Source organism: Coregonus lavaretus (assembly GCF_964263955.1).
Source record: "Coregonus lavaretus genome assembly, contig: SUPER_35_unloc_1, whole genome shotgun sequence".
Lineage (NCBI taxonomy): Eukaryota > Metazoa > Chordata > Actinopteri > Salmoniformes > Salmonidae > Coregonus > Coregonus lavaretus.
Window position 1 is genome coordinate 4,490,232 of NW_028167181.1, and position 19,400 is coordinate 4,509,631.

At 43.0% G+C, this 19,400-nt stretch overlaps 1 protein-coding gene across 1 annotated transcript in view; it reads left to right on the forward strand.

Moving 5' to 3' along the window:
• Positions 1 to 454: 454 nt before the first annotated feature.
• LOC311110043 (TBC1 domain family member 9-like) overlaps positions 455 to 19,400 on the forward strand; it is a 35,470-nt gene continuing 16,524 nt past the window's right edge. The window contains exons 1-6 of the mRNA XM_084188582.1: positions 455 to 1,261; positions 8,712 to 8,822; positions 15,819 to 15,937; positions 16,607 to 16,835; positions 17,233 to 17,309; positions 17,423 to 17,607. Coding sequence (XP_084044708.1) covers positions 1,141 to 1,261; positions 8,712 to 8,822; positions 15,819 to 15,937; positions 16,607 to 16,835; positions 17,233 to 17,309; positions 17,423 to 17,607 — 842 coding nt within the window. The 5' untranslated portion in view covers positions 455 to 1,140. The remainder of the gene's footprint in view (positions 1,262 to 8,711; positions 8,823 to 15,818; positions 15,938 to 16,606; positions 16,836 to 17,232; positions 17,310 to 17,422; positions 17,608 to 19,400) is intronic.

Sequence of the window (19,400 nt, forward strand, 5' to 3'; positions counted from 1 at the left end):
AGCCCTCTGACTGACTGGCCATTTACAAATTCAAAGTGTGTGGCGTGTCATTGTAAAGACCTCTATAGGCTACCCACTGGACATAGGTGTAAGTTATGACAATTTTAATTGCTTATGAAATTGCTTTGATTATATTACCATTAAAGAATAAAGTACAGATGAACGAAACCATGGAATCCATTATAAGTGATCCACTAATTGGTACCAGGTGGCAAAAACAGCAAACGAAAAACAGCAAGCACCAGCAGTGACAGCTTTGCGCCTGAAGACAGCTTCGACACCTGTTATTTGTAAACAGTAGCCAAGTCATATCGATGGACCACTTTAATAATTTTAATTCATATTTTATTACCACTTAGGGCCTAGGCTATAATTATGCAACCACCTCCCACAAAGGTGACGTAACGATGTGGCCACTCCATGACGCGCGTTGTTGATACTGAGCTGTGCGGAAGCGGCGCTAGAGAGTGGGTTGCATTAAATTACATTGTTGTTCGATGTGGAGGCAGGCAGCATATATATGTTGGATAGTAGGTTGCAAATAGCCTAATGGACATATAACGCGCTTGTGGGCACATCATTTAGCGTCCAACCATCGCTCATTCTGAAATATCTGACGGCCGAGGAACGAGGAAGCGTCGATGGCATCGATTTGCACCTGACAGCGGTTACAACACAGATGATGAACAACAAAGACTGAACCGAAGTGTCGCGCTCAGATCCATCCCTGCAAAAATGTGTCAGATTCCGTTGTTTTAATGCGAACACCGCTTTATTGTGCCACCTAGTCATTGAGTTCCACTGAATGTATTGCACACAATTTGTGGCGTCTTTGGCGTGCACGGCTGGAATCTAATCACCTTAACGCACGCGGCCGTGCATGGAAGTTTGGAGCGCGTATTTTAGTGATGAAATATTTTCTATTTTTGCGTGTTTTTAGCGGATAAATAGGGTCCTTATGCTGTCATAGTGCTATACCTACACGGCAACCAAGCTGTCCTTGTCCAATTGTACGTGTTATTCGGCGGACCTGCATCGAGCCTCAACCACTGGACAGACCGAACCAGCATTCCAGTTCATTTGACAGGCACAGCCTGAATCAGCTGGATTTGATGTGCTCTTAGAATCAACTGGACGAAGATGTGGGTCCACCCTGAAGAGGTGTTGCAGGCGGGAGCGTTGTGGATAACCGAGCGAGCAAATCCCTATTTCATCCTCCAGAAACGCAAGGGCCACGGGGACAGCGGAGGAGGACTAGCGGGTGAGATGCATAGAACTGTCTCTGCTCTGCGTCTCTTGATCTGTTTCTCTAAATCATGGATTATTTTAGCCAAGCATAGCTCAACTCCACGGATGTTCTATAGTCGAGTTCAGATATTATTGGCTAGGATTATTTAATGCTTGCTGTGATGCAAGCAATGCCAAGCCAAATTATTGTCCCCTGGCCCTGTCTCTCGCTTGGCTGGGGAGATTATTCATGCCTCACAGATGTTTAGGGATGGAGAGGAGATTGGGTGACTGACAACTATGGTTGCATGCATAGTGAGGGGTAGGGGGTCAGGTCACTCAGGTATCAAAGGGGATGGAGACCTGTATGGATGACTAGACCCTAATAGCCTCTACTACTATAACTAGACAAATGCAGGTGTGATTTTATCTGAATGAGTCTTGAGGCTCAGAATAGTCACATGACCATTGTTGTGTTGATGGTACAGTATGTAACCTCACCAGGACAGTAATGTACACTTATGGACCCCCCCCCCCTTTTAAACTATTAACAAAACAAGGAAAGAAATGCATAGATTTGTTAAATAGATAATCATTGACTGTGCTTAGTTCACTCCAATCATAATATCATTAGGCTACTAGCTAGCTAACGTAAGGCTGGACTATCTCCCCTGACAGGGAAGACAAATTCCAGCACTTGGGACCATTAAAAGGCTCAGATCAATTGAAGTGAACCTGTGATTGATTAGAGCCCAGCACACTCGGGGAATGTTAAAATGGCGTGTGATGTGTCATTCCCCTTACTGAATTCTGAACGCCACAGAGACAACACACACACAGAGACACGCAGAGCAAAGTCACACACGTTCTTCCCGGCAGGAGTAGTACATGCTGAATCATCTCTCCCTCTCCTCTTGTCCTTCACTCACTCCATCCAAATTAGGCCACAGTCACTAGGAGGTCCAGGGCTCTGGTCAAAAGTAGTGCACTATGTAGGGAATAGGGTGCCATCCCATTCAGGCTGACCTGGATTCAGTCTGTCAATGTTTAATTCATTGCAAGTCTGAGAATCCGGAAAGATGAAAAATGAGTTACGAATTATGTAAAAAAAAAAAAAAAAACGTTGGTTGAATAAAGATAGAACGTGATCATTTGAAAAGTCAGTCATGTTCATTATAGGTACGGTAGATTCAGTCCAAGTCTTTGACACCGAGCCATAGAGATGGCTCTGTATAGATATATCTATATCTATATAGCCCTGCTTTGACTAGTTTGACCGTCACAGTCATGATGGGGCAAAGAGAGTTGAACCATGTTGTCATCCCCTGCTGTGTGCTGCTGTCCTCAGTGCCAGTCAGTCACTGCCTCTTCAGTGTCAGCCAGCCAGTAACGAATATGACAAGGGGAGCTAAAATGGCCTGCTAGTATCTCACTTCATTGGTCAGCAACAAGACATTTCGCTGAAGGACGGAGCCGTTACTTTTCCCGCATTCCAGCGACTGAAAGTTAGGCCCCGAACCAACATTCTGCCTCTCCCATATTGTGTCTCTGTCGGGGCAGTGATAATAGCAACACAAAGTGTGCTGTGGCGATATGTGATGATGTCATTGTTATGTGAATACTGAGCAGACCATGTGGTGTGCCAGTTGGCCTGCTGAGGAGAGGAGAGAGCCCGGGTACACTGACTGGCACTGCCCAGTAAACACCCCCTTTCAGCGAGCAGGGAAAGCCAAGCGAGCACCTGGTCCTCCTAGTGCATATGGAAGGCCACAAGGGCCAACGCTCTTTGATTTATAGCCATATTTATGAGGCTACTTTACATGAGAACAAATCAACATTGAAATTTTTTTTGTAACTTGATTTATAGAGACTTGCGAAATAGAACAAACAGTACAGTTTCATTATAGACGACTAGTTCCCATCAATCAATCTTAAGTCATAAGACTTGAAAAATGGCAAGCTTCAATTGTGAAATGTTGATAATAATTAGGTGGGTGCTTGTATTTGTTATATTTCACTCGTACAAGTGTGTAATACACATGTGAATTGAAAATGTGTGTTTTGCATATCCCAACTCTCCCTGAGACACCCTCGGGAAAGTGGGGTCACGGCCAGGGTCTGCCATCTACGGCGACCCTGGAGAAATTTGGGTTAAGTGCCTTGCTCAAGGGCACATCGGCAGATTTTTCACTTTGTCAGCTCGGGAGTATGTCCTAGCGACCTTTCGGGTACTGGTCCAATGCTCTAACCGCTAGGCTACCTTCCGCCCCAAATGTTGGATTGTAGCTTATTCACCATATGATACTATCAATGCAAAAGGACACTATCCAAGAGTCAATAAGCTAACCTAATATTACCTAACGTTTCACAATAGAGTGTGACATTTTGAAGTCAGTATGACCTAAAACTAAACTAGGCTTACATATATATGTTGGGTGACTGACATCACGTACACATGATGATATCGCCCTAGATAGACACTTGGCCTAGACTTCTATCCATCGACCTCTTTAACCTTTGTCCGTATCCCCCCCACCCCATTACCCACAATCATCTGCTACTTTACTTCACCTATCTATCTTATCTGGTGACCTCTGACATGGAGGTACACATAGAGGCTTGGGAAATAAAAGGAAAAACACTAGAGCTGTGTTACAAGGGGTTGGGTTGGAGAAACATGACTTAAAATAACATGTATGGTGTTACTTCGTATCAGGTTCTTGTTATTTGAAACAATATTGATTCTCAGCCAGTGGGGTGAAAAGGTGCTGTGTCAGTACTTGAGAGAAAATAGGCCAGTGTTTGCGCTGCAGTCGTTTTGCTATGGCGCTGCTCCACAGCAAAATCATTGCCGCCACGTCAAAAAAATATGGAATGGGGGGGAAGAAAATAAAATCTGCCGAGGCGCACTTTGAAGATGCTAGAACAGTCCACATTTACTTTTCCTCTGCAAATAAAACGAGCAATGAATAGAAAAATCTGATAACCCCATAGTAGAATAGTTTAACTATTATAGTTGGCTTCTTCTTGTGTGTTCTATGCGAGATAAATATTGTTCTCGTGGCACATTCAAGTTACAAGTGCCATAAGAAGGGAAAAATGCATTCTGACAAGCAGTCAATGAACAACAATTCTTGCAAAACAGCAGTTTTAATGGCCTTTGTTAAAAAGGATAAAATAGTATACTAACTAGTTAAAAGAACTGGCTAATGATTAGCCCAATAGGGTAACTGCAGACGGGCAGCTTCATGCTTCAGCCTATTTATTTTCTGCGACAGTTGGGCTACAGGTGATAATGTTTATTGCTAATAGCATACCTTATAATATGGACCATGCATAGACTATATGCATTGTCCGATATGTTAAAATATTTTTTACAAAATATTTTTACAAATGTGTTATTGGGCTCATTTCTGGAGGTGGAAATTATATTTTCGATGGTGTCAGCATAATTGTATTTTCATTCATTTTGGAGTAGAAAGTCCTTTTTAAAAATTCACCAGAACTGAGCTTCTCAGTCCTTCTACATAAAAATTATCTGGGAGGGACAAGGGGGGTTAGGAGGGACCCTCCCTTCAATACCCCTCTGAACTTTCCTCCCACTGCTACACATCTTTCCAAATGAAACACTGAAATAGACCCTACAGTTTCCAACAGAAAGCAGGTTGGAGACCGATGAAAAGGAGAGGAGAAAACGATTGCTTTTTGCTCTAAACTGTGTTTTATTTTCCAATCTTGAATGGAAAGAAGGAACTAGCCGTCTCGACTGAACAGAGAATGGAGCTTTGCTGAGTAACAAAAGGCGGCCCAGCTGCTGACCTTGTTTCCTGGCTTCTCCAATCTCTAAAAGTACAAAACATCACATGATGCTGATCTGTGTTCCACTGTACTGTATGTAGACTCAGGCTCGTTTCTTTCCATCCTCCCACAACAAAGGAAGCATTTCTCATCGTTGGAGATTAGTTTCTGTACGTCTTGTTTTTCTTTGGTTGTGTGTGTGTTACATGCAGGGAGGGGGAGAGGGAGGGGGGGGTCAAAGTAAATAAAATGTATAGGAACATATAGTCACATGGACAATGGTGTGGTTTTCCAGAGTTCATGTTATGGATTAAAGGGTCAACACTAGGCTATAGGTCTGGGGTCTGCCCTCTCCTCACCATATACAAAACATACACCACAGTACCTCATGTTAACTCTTGTTGTCATGGTGTAGGATCATGAGTTCTTAGGGGGACAGAGGGGAAAGTAGCCCTCTGATCAAAACAAAGAATATTAGTGATGTTGTAGGGTGCATTAATTCATTCGTCATAAAATGCCATGCATACTAGTCCTCTCCATTGCGGTTGATATCTAGCTGTATAGATTCATTGGAGTGAGCGGTTTGATGAGCTGTAAGTTGCATGCAGTCAAAGAAGTCACAGGAGGTTGTGGGTGTCGTCCTTCCGTGGGTCTCACTTTTCAGTGTTCTCCTTTGTTGTGCTTGACACCTGCGCTTCCTGTGCTAACCTCTAACACGCATCCCCTCAACACAGCTAGCTTCAGGTCATGCCCTGTCTATCCATCAGAGATGGTTCACATGTATTTGTTCAGTGTTCTGCAACTCCAGTCCTGAGGTAACCCCCATGGTTGCACATTTTCGTTCCTGCCCAGCACTACCACACTCAATTCAACTACTCAACTCATTGCTCTTGATTAGTTGAATGTGGTGTTAATGCTGGGCTAGACCAAAAATGTGCAACCCTGGGGGTGCAGAACTGGAGTTAACGCTGTTCAACAGGAACAACAGGTTGAACCTTGTGACAGGGTTTGAAACTGGACAAAGTCATTTTGTGCCCACAACATGTTTGTCAGAAAGGCCCCGATCCGGTATCCTTGCATTAACCAGCCCCAAGTAACAACAACAGCTTCGGGGTCTATGCTAACCCTTTGAAATGGAAATGGAGGCTTACACACAATCCTTTTGCATATCGGCCAAGCTGTTCTGTTCTGTTCTCTCCAATCTAGTTTTGAGCCTTTTCTGTTTCCCTGTGATTTCTTACTGTAGCTCTGTTTTTGTTTTGCTTTGTCATAGCAGTTATCGCTTGAAACAAATGCCACCCTCCCCCTTGGCATTAAGTATTGTAACTGTACAGTAACCTTATCAATGTAAAGATATAGTTGAAAGTTTGTCGGTTGGATTTTGTTCACTGAGAGAGCAACTACATGTATAGGCCTAGTTCAGATGGGAAATCTCAACCCCTTACACCTGTCAGAACCGACGGCCATATTGTTTACGTCCATCCAGTGTGAAACCTAAATTGCCGTTACTGCCTCTGAAAGGCCCATTCTGATATTTACAGCCATTGTTGATCATAATAAATTAATGATATATGAATTATATATTTGCCTTTAATAATTATTTAAGTGCTTCTTATTGAATTAATCCTGACCTTTTATTGCGCCATGCATAGGATTAAAATAGAGAACAGGAGAGAGAATAATAGTGAGAGAGAGAAAGCGGGAAAGAGAAAGAGAAATAGAGCCCCAGAGATGTAATTGTATTCAGATGTCTTCATTAGGGCAGCTAGTGGAGATGAGTGGCGTCCCAGAAGTACTCCAGCAGACATTCTGTATGGAGGGAAGAATATCATCCAGACTGACTGTTTTCAGTTTCTCTCTCCCGGTCTCTCTCCCCATATCTCTTTTCATCTCTCTCGGTCTGTGTGACTCATAGAAGTGTATGCTTCTGACGCGCCACCTTCAAAAAACTGCCGTGGCAATGGTAATATTCCCAACCGGGAAGAAAGTTTGGGAGCAACTGTGGAATATGGCTGTCAAAAAGCTTCTTTTTATCACAAGGTTTGAGTCTGTTGGAAAAGGAGTGTCATCATTTCCACTCAAACTTTGATGAAAACATGTCAGTGTAGACCCCCAAGGCATAAAAAACTAGACTTATCACTATTCACAACAAAAGCCTTTCAGCAAGACTAGCGTATTTATCACTTCAGACGTCTTTCCTTCACTCTTTTAGGAATTTTGGTACCAGTTACTTCTGATGTATGATCTTGTGGTTTACAATACACAGTAGCTAGACACTAGAGTCATGTATTATTACTGTACTGCATCAGAGATAATAGGTATTAGAGAGAGTAATAAAACAACTCTTTAGTGTTGTGTAGGCTAAAGAGACAGGAGTTATTGGCATCTTTCAGCTGTCTTGAGTCCATTATCTGTCCATCTATCTCTCCACTTCCCTTGTTCACTAGATTATAGGGGATTCATCCCTCGTTCATTAGATTAGAGGATTCATCCTTTTATTCTAGGTGACTTTACTCTCACCTTCTATCTGCATCGATCTGTCACACGGGAAATCTGAGCTCTATGCCATCTGCCCGGTCCACCCTACTTCCCCATACAACAACATTGATACCAGATTCACACAATAGTGCAAATCTGAACCGTACTGTACTGGCTGGGATAAAAAAAAATTACGTTGTCTTTTCCAGCAAAGTTCCAGCAACTATGGTGGATGTGTAACCAGGCCAGCCCAGACCCCATCCACTAAATGTCTCAGAGTAGGAGTGCTGATCTAGGATCAGGTCCCCCACCTGTCCATATAAACTTATTTAATTACAATCCTAGGTCAGCACTCCTACTCCGAGATGCACAGCCCAGGTTTGCTTGGCTCAGTTTGGTCCTATAATATAAATTGGGCATGAAGGAGTCAGGACAGGAAAGCCACAGCTACCCATCAGATCTAAATACACCATCACTCCCCCCCCACCCCTCCCCCCTCATCTCAGTGAAGGACTGCCTCCTCCCTCTATTTCATACGTGGTGATCTCATAGCCGGCGGGCTCAATCAAGGGCCTTTCGAGGAGAGCATAAGTGGTCTAACAAGGGTTAATGTACCCTAACAAGGGTTAATGTACCCTAACAAGGGGATTCTGAGTGGCACAGCGGTCTAAGACACTGCATCTCAGTGCTTGAGGCGTCACTACAGACCCCCTGGTTTGATTCCAGGCTGTATCACAACCGGCCGTGATTGGGAGTCCCATAGGGCGGCGCACAATTGGCCCAGCGTCGTCCGGGTTTGGCCGGTGTAGGCCGTCATTGTAAATAAGAATTTGTTCATAACTGACTTGCCTAGTTAAATAAAGGTAAAATAAAAAGTACCTTAACAAGGGTTAATGTATCAGAACGGTCTGCTGTCTCACATGGTGTAGGGGGGGCTTTGTTACGTGTCCGAAACGGGCTTAAACAGAAACTATTTGTTGGGTTTTGCTTTGAAGTCGTTATTTAGGGGGAGGATTCATGACTTGTTTGTATTGCTTTTAAGTTCTTGGATCACTTAGTGTTTTTTTCCCCCCATCCTCAAGACAATTAATGCATTATCCATTCAATGTCCTAAAAATTTGTTCCCAAAGCTTTTGTATACACGATCATCATATTCCCACAGTGTCTACCTCCCTAACCCACAGTATTCCCTGCTCTTCCCACCGCAGGTCTGTTGGTGGGAACCCTAGACGTGGTGCTGGACTCCAGTGCTCGAGTGGCCCCTTACAGAATCCTTTACCAGACACCCGACTCCCTAATCTACTGGATCATTGCACATGGTGTGTACTGTGTGTGTTTGTCTGTCTGTGTACTGTTCTTTCTGTCTGGTCTGGTCTGGTCTTGTCTGTCTGGTCTGTCTGTCTTTCTTTACCATGTTCTCACTTCCTGCTTATCCCCTGTCGACCTCCAAATGCCAAGCATCACGTCATGGCACACTGCTCTTAAAGGGCTAGACTGTTGGGAATCGATGGTGATTCGATCTAAATATGAGGGGCTGTCATGCGTTTTAGTTCATTAGCTAACATGGTAAATCTTACGTTACATCCGCTGACTTCATTCGTTGACACTCTCTCTTTACATGTTAAAGGGTTAATTATATACCACCCTAATGTCCTATATGGAAAAGCTAAAAGCTTAACCCAGGGCTGTAAATGTAAGATACTGAATACCAACACAATCGCATCAGTGGTCTCTTTTGGCTAATTACACTGGTTTGTGACATCACAGAAATCCCAATCTTAGCTGAGGCTTAATATAAACATACTTTACCTGCCTCTTTCCTCAAGCAGTTATGTTAAACAAATCATTTATTACGCTAGAGGAGCCGTAATGCAATCACACGAACCCAACATGACAAGCGGATGGGAAAGGAAGGATGTATTTTTAAAGAGCGATCGTTGTGTAAGTAAGGAGAGGCTGCAGTAATGTAATGGGAGAAATGTCCCAGCATCAGAGAACTCTACTCCCCAGATGTAATGAACAATGGCTCTGTTTTTAAATGAACTGCGAGACCGGAGAGACACGCACACTGCAACGGTTTTGACTATGACTCTTGAGTTTAGTTTTAATTAGGGGATCACGGGTGCCAGGTAAGTCATGCCTACCAGAAATGTTTTTGATTTCTCCTTTTTGTTTGTGAGTCGGTCTCATCTGTCAGACGTATAGTCTAGACCAATACAAAGAACTGATGGCAAAGTCGGTATTAGAATGTAAACTTTTCATAAGTCCTTATAACATTGATAGAAATAACTTAGTTATTTTGCGTTGTATTACCCAATATTAAATGATCATGGAAATAATAAGATTAAAACACAAATTGCATCACAACAATTTTAGACTTTTCTGGTCCTCTGTAGCTCAATTGGTAGAGCATGGTTCTTGTAACGCCAGGGTAGTGGGTTCGATCCCCGGGACCACCCATACGTAAAGATGTATGCACACATGACTGTAAGTCGCTTTGGATAAAAGCGTCTGCTAAATGGCTTATTATTATTATTATTATTCTCATGCCAAAATAATATAGGTTAACTTAGGAAAGTCCTGCACACACAGGATCCATGCTCACTAAAGCATGATACAATAGAACGGTCTGAAGCTTAATCTGGCTTTATGGGGGGAAGAGGGAGATGGTGGATAGGAAGGTGTGTGTGTTGTGTTGGAGGACTTCAAATGTCATCTTGGGACATGCTACTGCTTTGAATCGTGTGTATTGCCTTAGTGAGTGCTCCCATATGGAAAAAGGAGTAAAGGAAAGAAACAGGAGAGGAGTTGAGAAGACCCTCTCTGAAATGGAAGCCCAGAGAAGAAGACTCCTGAGGGCTGGCCTTGAAATGGCAACCGCTCCTCCCTCCCTCCCCTCTCCTCCCATCCTCCAGCCCAGAGGGAGAGTGGAGCAGTCTGTCTGCCAGACGTCATCACTAATGTAGCCAAGAGATGAGCAGCTACTTACTGGGGAGCTGGATGAAGGATGAGGCCTCTAACCATAATGGACACTGCACTGAGGTTTCTGTGCTAGCAGGCTCTGCCTTGACTGGCTCTCAGATTTCACTAGCGCTAAGTAGCCGGTAACAAGTAGCCACAGTAGCGCTAATAGGGAATTGCCTGCCAATATTGTTTAAATTTCTCCCAGAATTTAAGGTGTGCTGTATTGCAGGGCATTATTATTTCCAGTTTTTAAGTAGGACAGTAACATATCTGAAGCTAATTAGCCATGAGCTCTCTAGCCATGAGCTCATCGCCATATGTGTGGTAGTAAATCTAGGCAGAGCAGAGGGGACGGCAGAGTAATGTCAGTGGATGGGCTGTCTAGATTTAATCAAACTTTATGTATGTAGCACATTTCTTACAGCAGATGCACTTCGATGTGCTTAGCAAATCAAATATAAGGTGAGAAAAATAACTAAGACAATAAATAAGAGACAAATTAAAATAGTAAAATAAAAGTGCACATGCGACTAATGCATAAAAAAATATAAATACTGTATATGGGAAAAAATACTCCTGAGGGGCGCAGTGGTCTAAGGCACTGCATCGCAGTGCTAGCTGTGCCACTAGAGATCCTGGTTCGAGTCCAGGCTCTGTCACAGCCGGCCGCGACCGGGAGACCCATGGGCGGCGCACAATTGGTCCAGCGTCGTCCAAGGTAGGGGAGGGTTTGGCCGGCAGGGATGTGGGTTCGTTTCCCACGGGGGCCAGTATGAATTTATATATATATATATATATATATATATATATATATATATATATATATATATATATATATATATATATATTATACTGCTCAAAAAAATTAAGGGAACACTTAAACAACACATCCTAGATCTGAATGAATGAAATAATCTTATTAAATACTTTTTTCTTTATGTAGTTGAATGTGCTGACAACAAAATCACACAAATTATCAATGGAAATCAAATTTATCAACCCATGGAGGTCTGGATTTGGAGTCACACTCAAAATTAAAGTGGAAAACCACACTACAGGCTGATCCAACTTTGATGTAATGTCCTTAAAACATGTCAAAATGAGGCTCAGTAGTGTGTGTGGCCTCCACGTGCCTGAATGACCTCCCTACAATGCCTGGGCATGCTCCTGATGAGGTGGCGGATGGTCTCCTGAGGGATCTCCTCCCAGACCTGGACTAAAGCATCCGCCAACTCCTGGACAGTCTGTGGCATTGGTGGATGGAGCGAGACATGATGTCCCAGATGTGCTCAATTGGATTCAGGTCTGGGGAACGGGCGGTCCATAGCATCAATGCCTTCCTCTTGCAGGAACTGCTGACACACTCCAGCCACATGAGGTCTTGCATTAGGAGGAACCCAGGGCCAACCGCACCAGCATATGGTCTCACAAGGGGTCTGAGGATCTCATCTCGGTACCTAATGGCAGTCAGGCTACCTCTGGCGAGCACATGGAGGGCTGTGCGGCCCCCCAAAGAAATGCCACCCCACACCATGACTGACCCACCGCCAAACCGGTCATGCTGGAGGATGTTGCAGGCAGCAGAACGTTCTCCACGGCGTCTCCAGACTCTGTCACATCTGTCACATGTGCTCAGTGTGAACCTGCTTTCATCTGTGAAGAGCACAGGGCGCCAGTGGCGAATTTGCCAATCTTGGTGTTCTCTGGCAAATGCCAAACGTCCTGCACGGTGTTGGGCTGTAAGCACAACCCCCACCTGTGGACGTCGGGCCCTCATACCACCCTCATGGAGTCTGTTTCTGACCGTTTGAGCAGACACATGCACATTTGTGGCCTGCTGGAGGTCATTTTGAAGGACTCTGGCAGTGCTCCTCCTGCTCCTCCTTGCACAAAGGCGGAGGTAGCGGTCCTGCTGCTGGGTTGTTGCCCTCCTACGGCCTCCTCCACGTCTCCTGATGTACTGGCCTGTCTCCTGGTAGCACCTCCATGCTCTGGACACTACGCTGACAGACACAGCAAATCTTGCCACAGCTCGCATTGATGTGCCATCCTGGATGAGCTGCACTACCTGAGCCACTTGTGTGGGTTGTAGACTCCGTCTCATGCTACCACTAGAGTGAAAGCACCGCCAGCATTCAAAAGTGACCAAAACATCAGCCAGGAAGCATAGGAACTGAGAAGTGGTCTGGGTCACCACCTGCAGAACCACTTCTTTATTGGGGGTGTCTTGCTAATTGCCTATAATTTCCACCTGTTGTCTTATCCATTTGCACAACAGCATGTGAAATTTATTGTCAATCAGTGTTGCTTCCTAAGTGGACAGTTTGATTTCACAGAAGTGTGATTGACTTGGAGTTACATTGTGTTGTTTAAGTGTTCCCTTTATTTTTTTGAGCTGTGTGTGTGTATGTATGTATGTATGTGTGTGTGTATATATATATATATATATATATATATATATATATATATATATATATATATATATATATATATATATATATATATACATACATACATACATACATACATACATACATACATACATACATACATACATACATACATACATACATACATACATACATACATACATACATACATACATACATACATACATACATACATACATACACATATATACATACATACATACATACAGTGGGGAGAACAAGTATTTGATACACTGCCGATTTTGCAGGTTTTCTTACTTACAAAGCATGTAGAGGTCTGTAATTTTTATCATAGGTACACTTCAACTGTGAGAGACAGAATCTAAAACAAAAATCCAGAAAATCACATTGTATGGTTTTTAAGTAATTAATTTGCATTTTATTGCATGACATAAGTATTTGATCACCTACCAACCAGTAAGAATTCCGGCTCTCACAGACCTGTTAGTTTTTCTTTAAGAAGCCCTCCTGTTCTCCACTCATTACCTGTATTAACTGCACCTGTTTGAACTTGTTACCTGTATAAAAGACACCTGTCCACACACTCAATTAAACAGACTCCAACCTCTCCACAATGGCCAAGACCAGAGAGCTGTGTAAGGACATCAGGGATACAATTGTAGACCTGCACAAGGCTGGGATGGGCTACAGGACAATAGGCAAGCAGCTTGGTGAGAAGGTAACAACTGTTGGTGCAATTATTAGGAAATGGAAGAAGTTCAAGATGACTGTCAATCACCCTCGGTCTGGGGCTCCATGCAAGATCTCACCTCGTGGGGCATCAATGATCATGAGGAAGGTGAGGGATCAGCCCAGAACTACACGGCAGGACCTGGTCAATGACCTGAAGAGAGCTGGGACCACAGTCTCAAAGAAAACCATTAGTAACACACTACGCCGTCATGGATTAAAATCCTGCAGCGCACGCAAGGTCCCCCTGCTCAAGCCAGCGCATATCCAGGCCCATCTGAAGTTTGCCAATGACCATCTGGATGATCCAGAGGAGGAATGGGAGAAGGTCATGTGGTCTGATGAGACAAAAATATAGCTTTTTGGTCTAAACTCAACTCGCCGTGTTTGGAGGAAGAAGAAGGATGAGTACAACCCCAAGAACACCATCCCAACCGTGAAGCATGGAGGTGGAAACATCATTCTTTGGGGATGCTTTTCTGCAAAGGTGACAGGACGACTGCACTGTATTGAGGGGAGGATGGATGGGGCCATGTATCGCGAGATCTTGGCCAACAACCTCCTTCTCTCAGTAAGAGCATTGAAGATGGGTCGTGGCTGGGTCTTCCAGCATGACAACGACCCGAAACACACAGCCAGGGCAACTAAGGAGTGGCTCCGTAAGAAGCATCTCAAGGTCATGGAGTGGCCTAGCCAGTCTCCAGACCTGAACCCAATAGAAAATCTTTGGAGGGAGCTGAAAGTCCGTATTGCCCAGCGACAGCCCCGAAATCTGAAGGATCTGGAGAAGGTCTGTATGGAGGAGTGGGGCAAAATCCCTACTGCAGTGTGTGCAAACCTGGTCAAGACCTACAGGAAACGTATGATCTCTGTAATTGCAAACAAAGGTTTCTGTACCAAATATTAAGTTCTGCTTTTCTGATCTATGAAATACTTATGTCATGCAATAAAATGCAAATTAATTACTTAAAAATCATACAATGTGATTTTCTGGATTTTTGTTTTAGATTCCGTCTCTCACAGTTGAAGTGTACCTATGATAAAAATTACAGACCTCTACATGCTTTGTAAGTAGGAAAACCTGCTAAATCGGCAGTGTATCAAATACTTGTTCTCCCCACTGTATATACCATGTGTATATATATATATATATACCATGTATGCATTCACTAACTGTAAGTCGCTCTTATCCAAAATGACTAAAATGTAAATATATAAAATGACTAAAAATAACCTTAAGTAAAAGCACGGCAAAAAAAGGTATGTCATAAGGTCTTTCTTAAAAATGTCTACAGTTTGAGGCCCTCAGATTCTCTGGCAGGCTGTTCTAAACACCATAGTGGCTGAAAGCAGCCTGACCAAACGTTATGGTTCGGAGTCTGACCTTTGGAACAACTAAAAGGCCAGTGCCTGACTTCCAGGATCTGAGGGACCGACCGGGCACATATCTTAAAAGCATATCAGACGTATTCAGGTGCAAGACCACGTATTGCTTTCAAAATCAATAAAACAATTTCTAAATCCACTCTAAAACTAACAGGCAACCAATGCAGTGACTTTAAAATATGTGTTGTGTGTGTGCTCTCCTTCTGGTCTTTGTAAGCACACTGCATTCTGAATTCATTAAAGCTGGCCAATGTATTTTGTTTGGGGGGGGGGGGGAAGACCAGACAGGAGAGCATTGCATTAATCAAGCGTGGTAGTAATAAAAGCATGTATTAGTCTCAGTGTGGGCAGAGGAACGGACACACTTTGGCAATATTTCTAATGTGATTTAAAAGCTGATTTGGTCACATTTCCGATGTGGGACTCAATTTAGGTCAGAGTCTAAACTCACACCTAGGTTTTTAACCTGGTGGGTTGTATCTAGTAGTCTTACTTAGCCATCTGAAGAGCTTGTTACTGCTGTCTGTACTGTCCTTCCTCTCGTCTGTCTGTCACTGACTGGGTCCTGAATCATGTACTTCCATACTACTTAGTATGCCAGAAGAGTAGGTTAGAGTCCAAGTATGCTAAATATGTTCATTATGCATATAATTGTAAGAATGATGAACAACGTCTCAGACAACATGCTGTAATGTCTCAAAGAAAATGAGGTATGGGTGAAACTCCATGCCTCCACATTCTCCTGGGAGCCTCTTGTAATCGACTTCCCTGACGCACCCCTGTCTCCCCCTCCCCGTCTCCCTGCTCCCCTCCCTCCTTCCATAGGGTGCTCCCGTAAGGAGATCACAGAGCACTGGGAGTGGCTGGAGCAGAACCTCCTGCAGACGCTGTCCATCTTCGAGAACGAGAGTGACATCACTACCTTTGTCAAGGGCAAAGTTCAGGTACTGTTTAGTGTATATATGAGCCACTTAGCAGCCACTTTTATCTAAAGAGACAGTATGGACTTCTCTGGGATTTGGAAGGTTGGTTATGTTTTGTGTTTAGATGGTGGGGTTTGGGGAATTTCACAAATTTTTGTAATGGTGTTTGTGACAATAGTAATGGTAGTTGTCAGCAATTCATTTTGACAGTTTGGACATTTGAAACGTATGACATTTGCCTGTGAAATGATGTTGTTGATCATGCCAGGTGTAATATTAGCCTAGCATGTAGTCAAATTAGTTTAGTAAAAATAGCTCCTGCCAGAGGCAAAATAAGGAAGCCCTGCTGTATTTACTAATGTAGCCTGAAAACAGGTCCAGCTACTGACAAAGCCTCTACATCAGGTTCTGTATTCATCTGTTTGGAGATAAAGAAGTTCTTACACAATGAATAGATTATGAGAACTAGCCATAAGATTTATTTTAGGCCGTTTGAGGGGGGGAAAGGATTACCTCAATGCTTTCTATCGAACACTCTTTCTCTCTCTTTCACTCTTTCTCTTTTTCGTTCTCACTTTGTCTGCCAGTCACTATCTATCTCTATTTTTTAAATGCATTTTGAATTTTATTGATTATCTCTCTCTCCCTCTCTCGCAAACTCCTTCACTCCCTCTTTCTCTCTTGCCTCAGGGTATTATAGCAGAGTACAACAAGAACCAGGACGTGAAGGAGGACGACGACACTGACAAGTTCAAGGAGGCCATCTGTAAGTTTCGTAAGCTGTTTGGCATGCCTGAAGAGGAGAAGCTGGTCAACTACTACTCCTGTAGCTACTGGAAGGGCAAGGTGCCCCGGCAGGGCTGGCTCTACCTCAGCATCAACCACATCTGCTTCTACTCTTACCTGCTGGGGAAAGAAGGTAGGGACCACTGGCATGCTGGCACAGGTACAGACACCACTACACAACTGTTTTTATACTACATACCGATTAAGCATTGCTTTTGAAGACCCTTCAGAAGCCGCAAAAGTAGGACATTTACATTTTAGTCATTTAGCAGACGCTCTTATCCAGAGCGACTTACAGTTAGTGAGTGCATGAATTTTTTATTTATTTTTGTTATAGAAGTCAATGGGCTCAGGAGTAGGACAACCCCTTGATATTGTTCTGGGTGGATATAATGTATTTTTTAAGATGAAATTATGTATATTTCAAACTACCAGCTTTTAAGCAACCCAAAAATTTATAAATGCAACCATCTCTCTTCTTCAATCTATCTTTCTCTCTCTCCCTCTTTCTTCCCCCCCTCCCCCCTCAGCCAAGCTGGTGATCCGCTGGGCCGACATCACCCAGCTGGAAAAAAGTGCCACGCTTCTCCTCCCCGACGCCGTCAAGGTGAGCCTTTTTAAATCATATCAATTATACTGCATGTTATCATCTCTTTAACCTCTCTTTATCCATCCATAGACCCCTCTAACCTTCATTTATTATTCCATTCCTCGGTCAAGGTGAGCACGCGGGTGGCCGAGCACGTCTTCTCGGTCTTCCTCAACGTCAACGAGACCTTCAAGCTGATGGAGCAGCTGGCCAACATCGCCATGAGGCAGCTCCTCGACAACAAGGGCTTTGAGCAGGACCGCTCCCTGCCCAAACTCAAGAGGAAGACACCCAAAAAGGTGTCCGCTCTCAAGAGGTGAGGTTTGGTGAAGGGGGTTCTTGGGAGGTTCTGGTGGGTTTCTTGGGAGGTTTGGTGAAGTTCTGTTGGGGGTTCTGGGGAGGTTTGGTGAGGCTGGATGTTGTAGTTGAGAGGTTTGTTGGTCTCCCCTCGAGGTTCGGTGGATTGGTTTCTGGGGAGATGCAGTAGTTTAGTCATAATGTAGTCATTTATAATGCTGCATAACATTACAAAAGTCTTTGCTGCGGGTGACCTATAACCATTCACAACCTTTCCATGTGGTTGCATGGCATTGTAAGTGTTACACAGTTTAATAGACAATATACTAAGACTTAACTAAATGACTACATAAGACCACCAACAACAAAATACTAATTACTTCAGAGGAAAGAAATGTAAAGTCTTGTTCCACTGTGCCTGAAGGAAAACCAGCTGAGGAGGTGGTGATAGTACTACATTAAAACTGGGTTCCTTTTTTATTAGTTTGGCTCACAGCCACTTTTGCATTCTTTAAAACTACACCATGACTTTATTTCATAATCCTTTTAGGTACAGCTGAACTTTTACTGGCGCAGTTAACTTTAAACACTTAAGCTTGCATCATTGGCCGAGACTACGTATTTCCAAACGTATTTCCCTCGACATAGATTCCAACTCTCTAACCACTACCTATACTGTTTCCCTATATAAATGTCTATAGTAGTAACTGTTGCCCTATATAGATGTCTATTGTAGTAACTGTTGCCCTATATAGATGTCTATTGCAGTAGTAACTGTTGCCCTATATAGATGTCTATTGCAGTAGTAACTGTTGCCCTATATAGATGTCTATTGCAGTAGTAACTGTTGCCCTATATATATGTCTATTGCAGTAGTAACTGTTGCCCTATATAGATGTCTATTGTAGTAGTAACTGTTGCCCTATATAGATGTATATTGCAGTAGTAACTGTTGCCCTATATAGATGTATATTGCAGTAGTAACTGTTGCCCTATATAGATGTATATTGCAGTAGTAACTGTTGCCCTATATAGATGTATATTGCAGTAGTAACTGTTGCCCTATATAGATGTATATTGCAGTAGTAACTGTTGCCCTATATAGATGTATATTGCAGTAGTAACTGTTGCCCTATATAGATGTCTATTGTAGTAGTAACTGTTGCCCTATATAGATGTCTATTGTAGTAGTAACTGTTGCCCTATATAGATGTCTATTGTAGTAGTAACTGTTGCCCTATATAGATGTATATTGCAGTAGTAACTGTTGCCCTATATAGATGTCTATTGCAGTAGTAACTGTTGCCCTATATAGATGTCTATTGCAGTAGTAACTGTTGCCCTATATAGATGTCTATTGTAGTATTAACTGTTGCCCTATATAGATGTATATTGCAGTAGTAACTGTTGCCCTATATAGATGTCTATTGCAGTAGTAACTGTTGCCCTATATAGATGTATATTGCAGTAGTAACTGTTGCCCTATATAGATGTCTATTGCAGTAGTAACTGTTGCCCTATATAGATGTCTATTGTAGTAGTAACTGTTGCCCTATATAGATGTCTATTGCAGTAGTAACTGTTGCCCTATATAGATGTCTATTGCAGTAGTAACTGTTGCCCAATATAGATGTATATTGTAGTAGTAACTGTTGCCCTATATAGATGTCTATTGTAGTAGTAACTGTTGCCCTATATAGATGTCTATTGTAGTAGTAACTGTTGCCCTATATAGATGTCTATTGTAGTAGTAACTGTTGCCCTATATAGATGTCTATTGTAGTAGTAACTGTTGCCCTATATAGATGTATA